Source organism: Chiloscyllium plagiosum, chromosome 39, assembly GCF_004010195.1.
Source record: "Chiloscyllium plagiosum isolate BGI_BamShark_2017 chromosome 39, ASM401019v2, whole genome shotgun sequence".
Lineage (NCBI taxonomy): Eukaryota > Metazoa > Chordata > Chondrichthyes > Orectolobiformes > Hemiscylliidae > Chiloscyllium > Chiloscyllium plagiosum.
The window spans coordinates 16,631,291-16,640,531 of record NC_057748.1 but is presented as its reverse complement, the minus strand read 5'-3'; the positions used below and the strand labels follow the sequence as shown (position 1 = coordinate 16,640,531).

The following is a 9,241-nucleotide window of genomic DNA, read 5'->3' as shown; positions in this document are numbered from 1 at the left end:
CTATCTCTCCACTCTGGAGGCTCCCTGCCTCTATTCCTGATGAAGGGATTTTGCCCGAAACATCGATTTTCCTGCTCCTCGGATACTGCCTGACCTGCTCTGCTTTTCCAGCATCACTCTGATCCAGCATCTGCAGTCCTCACTTTTGCCTCCAACACAGAGTGAACCTGTCATAGAATCAGCTACATGTGGAAGCAGGCCATTCAGCCCATCAAGTCCACATTGACCCTCTGAAGGGCATCCCAGCCACGGCCATCCTCCTACCCTGTCCCTGCATTTCCCAATGGCCAATCCACCCAACCCTGCACATCTCTGAACACTATGGGCAATTTCCCAATGGCCAATCCCCCCTAAGCTGCACATCTTTGGACTGTGGGAGGAAACCTATGCAGACACGGGGAGAATGTGCAAGCTCCACACCGACATGATTTGGAGGTGCCGTTGTTGGTCTGGGGTGTACAAAGTTAAAGTTCACACAACACCAGGTTATATTTGGAAAGGCTTCCAATTAAACCTGTTGGACTATAACCTGATGTGTGATTTTTAACGTTCCACACAGACAGTCACCCGAGGGTGGAATTGAACCTGGGACCCTGGTGCTGTGAGCCCACCGTGCCTCATCATCCCTGGCTGTTCCAGTTTAGCCCTGACTCGATATCACCTGGCGTGTGCCAGTGGTCATAATCTGTTTTTGCGGTGGCAATTTTTGGAAGAGGTGAGGAGTTAGACGTTACTTACGATGGGCTGCCAGACTCGAGATCACATGGTGATGGCTTTTTAATTCAATTTCCCATGAACCATTCACACTCTTGGAGTTAGCACAGGGTCCTACATAACCACCAACCTTCATTACTCGTTACAGTGGAGGCAAAAGTGGGTACTGCAGATGCTGGAGATTAGAGTCAAGATTCCTGATGAAGGGTTTTTGCCCGAAATGTTGATTTTCCCGCTCCTCAGATGCTGACTGACCTGCTGTGCTTTTCCAGCACCACTCTAATCTTGACTCTAGTTATAGCGGAGCCTATTGACTCTCCCCCCAGGAATTACATATGGCTTGTGATGAAATCCCTTCCTCTGGGTATAGTCCTCACAGGCAAGTTGATATACATTGCCAGTTACGAGGTATTGGATGGTAACTTAATGCTTACAGTCTCTAACTAAGGTCAGAGAGCAACAAGCTCAGTTCACACCCTCACTGTCACAGCTAAACTAAACAAGTTGCAATTATTATAAAGCCTTTTGAGACTTTGGGACGTCCACAGATCTTTTGCAGCTAGTAAAGTTCAGTGGCCGTTGTATCACAGCAGCCAACTTGGACTCAGCAAGCTGCCAACAACAATGAGGTAATGACTCTGTTAATGATGCTCATTCAGGAGTTTTTATTGCCTGGGACAATTTAGGAGCATGGGAGCAAGGATAGGCAGTGTCAGCCAAGAGGACCTGATCTGACACTTCATGGCTGGTCTCCCATTCCAGTGTCTTTTTTCCATGAGAAATACTGGGGAGAAATTCCTTGTTCTTCTCCAGATCACTTTACAAGCTCTCCCTGAGAGTAAACACGGATTTTAGTTTAACATTTCCTTCAAACCAGTCCAAAGATGGTGCAGGCTAGGTGGGTTAGCCCTGAGAAATGCAGGGTTACAGGGATAGGGTAGGGGGTAGGGGTGTGGGTCACTCTTCAGAGGGTCAGCATGGACTCACACTGCTTCCACCTTAACCTGCACATCTTTGGGTTGTGGAAGGAAACTGGAGCACCCGGAGGAAACCCACGCAGACGTGGGGAGAATGTGCAAACCCCACACAGTCACCCGAGGCTGGAATCGAACCCTGGTCCCGTGAGGCAGCAGTGCTAACCATTGAGCCACCGTGCCACCCCATTTGGTGAAGAGAGAGAGAGAGAGGTAGAGAAGGAGGAATGTAGTGAAATGAGTGATGGAATTGGGATGCTTGGATGAAGGGAGGCCTAAAGTCTAATGGAATGATGCAGCGGGATTGGAAGATGAATGGGGATGGTGGCGGGGGGGGTGTGGAACAGGAGGAGATGGAGAAGGCTGAGCAACCTGCCTTATGGTGACCTCCAACTCAAATGGGCAATGTCAAAAGAACAGAAGAGAGGTGGGGACCTAACTGTCCATGACTAGGTCAAGGTGACTGACCAAAGGGGAGCAGAATAAATTACTCCCACCACCACTGCAGTGCGAAGAGGAGGTTTCCAATGTGTGTGTGTGTGTGTCGGGGGGAGGGCCTTCAGGCAGTCACTGTCTAGCCTGGCAAGGCCTTCAGATTGAGGTCCATAAGGCTCTTGGATCCTTGCGGGAAATACCTTGCCTCAAACATTACCCCGCTGCCCCACTCCACCACCCCACAGCTTGCTCTACCCCTCCTCCCACAACCACCTGACCAATGTGTCTCTCCTTGCAGCTTGCGCCCCCTGGATGTCGAGTTTATGAAGCGGCTTGGAAAAATAATGAACATCATTCCTGTCATCGCGAAGGCTGATACGATGACCCTGGAGGAGAGGCATGAGTTTAAACTGAGGGTGAGTGACTCCTTACCCTTCTCCCCCTCACCCCACCTCCATCCTTCTGTCTGTCAGTGCAGACATGGAGCGGTGAGGTGAGGTCCTTTCAAAGGAATTGAGGTGTTCACTTCAAAAAGAAAGTGGGGAAACTCAACACAATAAGGCCGAGGGGTGGAGATTGTTACTTGACAGAAATATTCCAGATTCAACGCTGAGTTCAAAAATTTAAGATCAACCTCATTTACTTTGAGTTCCAACTGTTATTAATGATTCTGCTGTTGCCATTTACTCCTCCTCTAGGACTATCTTCAATTACTTCATCTGTCCCGTTACCATGACAACTTTGGCTGTGGTGCGATTATAAACCCTTTAGTTCTTTAACCGCTCCTTAACAGAGCTTTCCTTTTGCTTTTTTTCTCTCTTTTCCCTGCCTTTCCACTCGTTTCAAACCTGTCATAAGTCTTGAGACCCTCCAGATCTGAGGTAAGGTCTCTAGTGTGAAACATGAACTCTGTTCCCCTCTCTGTGCAGAGGCTAATGAATTTGCTGAGCGTTTTGTATCAATGCACGATCTACCAACAATCTTCCCAGACCCAGATGTTAATGATCACAGAATATTCACCCCTTATCTCTTAACACTTCTGCTAGTTTAATCAAGTTTCTAATCAACGTGCTAAGGATCATGGTAAAATGTTGCAGACACCAAACCCATGATCAGAATCGGTCATGGTTACACTCGGGAGAGTCAGAGAGTCATACAGCACAGAAACAGACTTTTTGTCCCACACGATCACAATCCCAAACTATTCCCACCTGCCTGCTCCTGGCCCATATCCCTCCAAACCTTTCCCATTCATATACTTATCCAAATATCTTTTAAATGTTTTAACTGTACCCGCATCCACCACTTCCTCTGCAAATTCATTCCACACGCTAACCACTCACTGTTTAAAAATGTCGCCCCTTGTGTATTTTTTAAATCTTTCACCTCTCACCTTAAAAGTATCCCCCCTAGTCTTGAACGCCCCCACCCTAGGGAAAAGACACCTGTCATTCATCACATCTACACCCCTCATGATTTTATAAACCTCTATAAGGTCAGCCCCTAACCTCCTCCGATCCAGTGAAAAAAGTCCCAGCCTATTCAGCTTCTCCTCATAACTCAAACCCTCTAGTCCTGGCAACATCCTGGTAAATCTCTTCGGAACGCTTAATAATATCCCAAACCTGTTTGCAAGAAGTTCCAGATCAATGATTCTGGTGTGAAGATTGATCCAAGATATAAATGTGTTGGTGCAGTAGGCAGACAGGTGAAAAGTGAAGTCTGGTGTGGAACAATTCAAATTGTTCACAAGACAACAGCAACACGATTTAATAAAATAAAGGGCATTATTCCAATGGAAGGAGCAAGTTACTGCAGATGCTGGGATCTGTGCTGAAAACAACAATGCCGGAGATCCCAGTGAGTCAGGGAGTATCCATGGAGACAGAGCAAGCTCATGTTCCGAGGCGAGATGACTCTTTAGCGAGAGGAGTCAGGAGCAGAAGGACCCTGTGTATTTGGTTAAAAATCGCACAACACCAAGTTATAGTCCAAAAGGTTGATTAGGAAGCACTAGCTTTTGGAGCACTGCTCCTTCATCAGGTAACTAGTGGGGCAGGATCAGAGGGTACAGAATTTACAATAAAAGATCTTTTGTGATAAATTCTGTGTCTTATGGTCCTGCTTCATAACCACCTGATGAAGGAGCGGCGCTCTGAAAGCTAGTTCTCCCTCATAAACCTGTTGGACTATAACCTGGTGTTGTGTGATTTTTAACTTTGTACACCCCCTCCATATCTGTGTATTTGCGCATAGCTCAATGGGCAGGCTGACAGTCAGAGAGTCATAGAGATGTACAGCAAGGAAACAGACCCTTCGGTCCAACACGTCCATGCCGACCAGATCTCCCAACCCAATCTAGTCCCATTTGCCAGCACTTGGCCCATATCCCTCTAAACCCTTCCTATTCATATACCCATCCAGATGCCTTTTAAATGTTTAAATGTAACCGTGTTGGTGCAGTAGGCAGACAGGTGAAAAATGAAGTCTGGTGTGGAACAATGTCAAATTGTTCACAAGACAACAGCAACACGATTTATTAAAATAAAGGGCATTATTCCAATGGAAGGAGCAAGTTGCTGCAGATGCTGGGATCTGTACTGAAAACAACAATGCCGGAGATCCCAGTGAGTCAGGAAGTATCCATGGAGACAGAGCAAGCCTCCACCACTTCCTCTGGCAGCTCATCCCATACAAGCACCATCCTCTGCGTGAAAAAGTTGCCCCTTAGGTCCCTTTTAAACATTTCCCTTCTCACCCGAAAACTATGCCCTCACCCCCATGCCAGGGAAAAGACCTTGTCTATTTATCCTATCCATGCCCCTCATGATTTTATAAACCTCTATAAGGTCACCCCTCAGCCTCCAACGCTCCAGGGAAAACAGCCCCAGCCTGTTCAGCCTCTCCTTATAGCTCCAACCCTCCAACCCTGGCAACATCCTTGTAAATCTTTCCTGAACCCTTTCAAGTTTCACAACATCTTTCCGATAGGAAGGAGACGAGGATTGCACAAAATATTCCAAAAGTGGCCTAACCAATGTCCTGTACAGCCACAACATGACCTCCCAACTCCTGTACTCAATACTCTGACCAATAAAGAACAACATACCAAAGACCTTCTTCACTATCCTTGACTATTGGTTGGCATATTGGCTCAATGGTTAGCATTGCTGCCTCACAGTGCCAGGGTCATGGGTTTGATTCCAACCTCGGGCGACTGTCTGTGTGCAGTTTGCACATTCTCCCCGTGTCTGCATGGGTTTCCTCCCACAGTCCAAAGGTATGCAGACCAGGTGAATTGGCCATGCTAAATTGCCCAGTGTGTTAGGTGCATTAGTCAGGGGTAAATATAGGATAAGGGAATGGATCTGTGTGGGTTTCTCTTTGGACGGTGTGGACCTGTTGGGCCGAAGGGCTGGTTTCCATACCATGGGAAATGTATCCTATCTACCTGCGACTCCACTTTCAAGGAGCTATGAACTTGCACTCCAAGGTCTCTTTGTTCAGCAACACTCCCTAGGACCTTACCATTAAGTGCATAAGTCCTGCCCTGATTTGCTTTTCTAAAATGCAGCACCTCGCATTTATCTAAATTAAACTTCATCTGCCACTTCTCAGCCCATTGGCCCATCTGGTCCAGATCCTGTTGTAATCTGAAGTAACCCTCTTCTCTGTCCACTACGCCACACCACCCTCTGTCTTCTACCTTTGAGTCAGTTCTGTATCCAAATGGCTAGTTCTCCCTTTATTCCATGAGATCTAACCTTGCTAATCAGTCTCCCATGGGGGACCTTGTCGAACGCCTTACTGATTTCCCATGCACAAAGCGATGTTGACTATCCTTAATCAGTCCTTGCCTTTCCAAATACATGTATGTCCTGTCCCTCAGGATCCCCTCCAACAATTTGCCCACCACTGAGGTCAGGCTCACTGATCTATAATTCCCTAGCTTGTCTTTACCGCCCTTCTTAAACAGTCAGTCCTTGCCTTTCCAAATACATGTACATCCTGTCCCTCAGGATTACCTCCAACAACTTGCCCACCACCGAGCTCAGGCTCACCGGTCTATAGTTCCCTAGCTTGTCTTTATCGCCCTTCTTAAACAGTGGCATCACATTTGCCAACCTCCAGTCTTCCGGCACCTCACCTGTGACTATCAATGATACAAATAGCTCAGCAAGAGGCCCAAAAGTCACTTCCCTAGCTTCCCACAGATTCTAGGATACACTTGATCAGGTCGTGGGGATTTATCCACTTTTATGCATGTCAAGACATCCAGCACTTTCTCCTCTGTAATATGAATAATTTTCAAGATATCACCATCTATTTCCCCACATTCTATATCTTCCAGGTCTTCTCCCCAGTAAATACTGATACAAAATATTTGTTTAGTATCTCCCTCATCCCCCGCAGCTCCACACAAAGGCCACCTTGCTGATCTTTGAGGGGCCCTATTCTCTCCCTAGTTACCCTTTTGTCCTTAATGTATTTATAAAATCCCTTTGGATTCTCCTTAACCCTATTTGCGAAAGCTATCTCATGTTCCCTTTTTGCCCTCATAAGTTGACTCCTACTGCCTTTATACTCTTCTTAGGATTCACTCGATCTCTGCTGTCTCTACCTGACATCTGCTTCCTTCTTTTTCTTAATCGAAAGCTCAGTTTCTCTAGTCATCCAGTATTCCCGACACCTACTAGCCTTGCCTTTCACCCTGACAGGAATGTACTGTCTCTGGACTCTTTTAATTAGTTATCCTGGGCTTTTTTAAAATCAGGTCATGGAGTATGAGAGCAAGGATGTTATTGATTCAGCCTCGGCAGGAATACTGTGTCCTGTTCTCGGTGCTACACATCAAGAAGGATTTAAAGGTATTGGAGAGGTACAGATGAGGTTTGATTTGAGTTAATTTATTATTGTCACATGTACCTGAGCACAGTGAAAAGTTTGGTTTTGTGTACAGTACAGGCAAAGATCACAGGATGATAGACCAGAGTCAGGAATACAGTGTTACATCTGCACTAAAAGAAAGAAAGATCAACATTAGATTTGAAATTTGAGAGGTCCATGCAGAAGTTGGGCAGCACAGTGGCTCAGTGGTTAGCATTGCTGCCTCACAGAACCAGGGACTCGGGTTCGATTCCAGCCTCGGGCGACTGTCTGTGTGGAGTTTGCACATTCTCCCCGTGTCTAGATTAGAGTGGTGCTGGAAAAGCACAGCAGGCCAGGCAGCATCCAAGGAGCAGTAAATCGACGTCTCCACCCTTCAGGCTCTCTGCCTGTATTCCTGATGAAGGGCTTTTGCCCGAAATGTCGATTCTCCTGCTCCTCGGTTGCTGCCTGAACTGCTGTGCTTTTCCAGCACCACTCTAATCTAGACTCTGGTTTCCAGCATCTGCAGTCATTATTTTTACCTACATTCTCCCCGTGTCTGTGTGGGTTTCCACCGGGTGCTGTAGTTTCCTCCCACAATCCAAAGATGTGCAGGTCAGGTGAATTGGCCATGCTAAATTGCCCATTGTGTTCAGGGATGTGTAGGTTAGATGCATTGGGGTAGGTGTAGAGTAATAGAGTAGGGGAATGAGTCTGGGTGGGATACTCTTCGGAGGGTCAGTGCGGACTTGTTGGGCTGAAGGGCCTGTTCCCACACTGTAGGGATTCTATGACTCTCTAAGTCTAATGATGTGGCATCTTCAGACCTGCAAGTAGATTTAAGAGAGCAGTGTTTGTAAGTTTAACAGAATTGAGGTGTAAAAGTGCAGAACCGTTGTAAGAAATGTGAGAGTAAGATCTGCTGTAGAGACCTCGCAAAGAGTCATCCTGAGTTGGCGCCATCTTGAATCCGAGAATGGTTCAAACAGCGAGGAGCTTCAGTTTTGAAGATTGATTGGAAAAGTTAGGGATGTTCTCTTTGAAGAAAAAGATGAGCTGAGAGGAGATTTCGCGAGGTGTCCGCATCATGAAGGTCTGAACAGAGGGGATGGGGCGAAACCATTCCAGTTCACAACAGGATCGAGAATCAGAGTGCATGGATCGAAAGTGATTGTTAAAGAGGATGAAGTGTGGTTCAGGCTTGGAGACGTTCCCTGGGAGTGTGTTGGAGGCCGGTTCAATCAAGGCAGTGTAAAGGTAATTAAACTCAAATGTAGGCAGGAGGAGACATGGGGAGAAGGCTAGAGGATGTGACTGGGTGCAATGCTCAATCAGAGGGCTGGAACCGACAGGATGGGCTGAGCGGTCTCTGTCTGATTCTGCAATTATCCCTCGAGAGAGTGGAGAATATCATTTGTTGTGACTCGCTGTTTCTTTTGCAAACTTGAGTCTTGCGGCTTTGTCCCTTCCTGAGCACCTGTCAGTGACTCAGTGAGATTGAGGGGGGGGGGGACCTGGCTGCGGGTGTGTGCTATTTATAAGCTCTCTGCTTTGACCTGCCAGGTGCGGAAGGAGCTGGAGAGCAATGGCATTGAGTTCTACCCACAGAGGGAGTTTGACGAGGACATGGAAGACAAGATGGAAAACGACAAGATCAGGGTAAGTGGGATCCAGTCGGAGCTCTGTGTGGGTGCGTGTGGAGATAGTGGTGGCAGGTCTGGGTCTGGGTCTGTACACGTAACAAGGCTGTGTCTGCTCCCACTGCACAGGAACCCCTTCCCCAGGCAGCTGTTCCTGCATCCGACCATGTTTCCTGGTCAATCCAGATTTATCGGAGCACCTCACCCTGGCATATCACTGCCTCAGAGTGTTTCAATGAATCTGCCTCTATTGCTTTGTTAAATCTCCCACTCAGAAAGTGTGCACTTATCTGTTCACCCCCCCCCAAGGAAGTTCTCCAGAGAAACCCCTCTAGGCCTGACCTACCATTTCACTCGGTACCCCATTCCCCGAGGGACGGGTCCAGTCAGCAGGGGGGACAAGGCAAGTGTGCATTGGAAGGGGGGAAGTTGGTGAGGGAGGGGGTGTGAGTGAGGGGCTGGGGAAGGTGAGTGAGGGGCTGCTGAGAGGGGAGGGTGAGGGAGGGACCGGCAAGGGTGAGGATGAGGGCGAGGGCAGGACTGGTGAGGGTAAGGGTGAGGAAGGGACGGGTGAGGGTGAGGGTGAAGGTGAGGGTGAGGGAGGGACTG

General features: G+C 47.7%; 1 protein-coding gene across 1 annotated transcript in view; it reads left to right on the top strand.

The window, feature by feature from the left end:
* LOC122542024 overlaps positions 1–9,241 on the top strand; it is a 42,661-nt gene that overhangs the window by 28,490 nt on the left and 4,930 nt on the right. The window contains exons 5-6 of the mRNA XM_043679315.1: positions 2,422–2,539; positions 8,556–8,651. Of these exons, the coding sequence (XP_043535250.1) occupies positions 2,422–2,539; positions 8,556–8,651 (214 nt within the window). The remainder of the gene's footprint in view (positions 1–2,421; positions 2,540–8,555; positions 8,652–9,241) is intronic.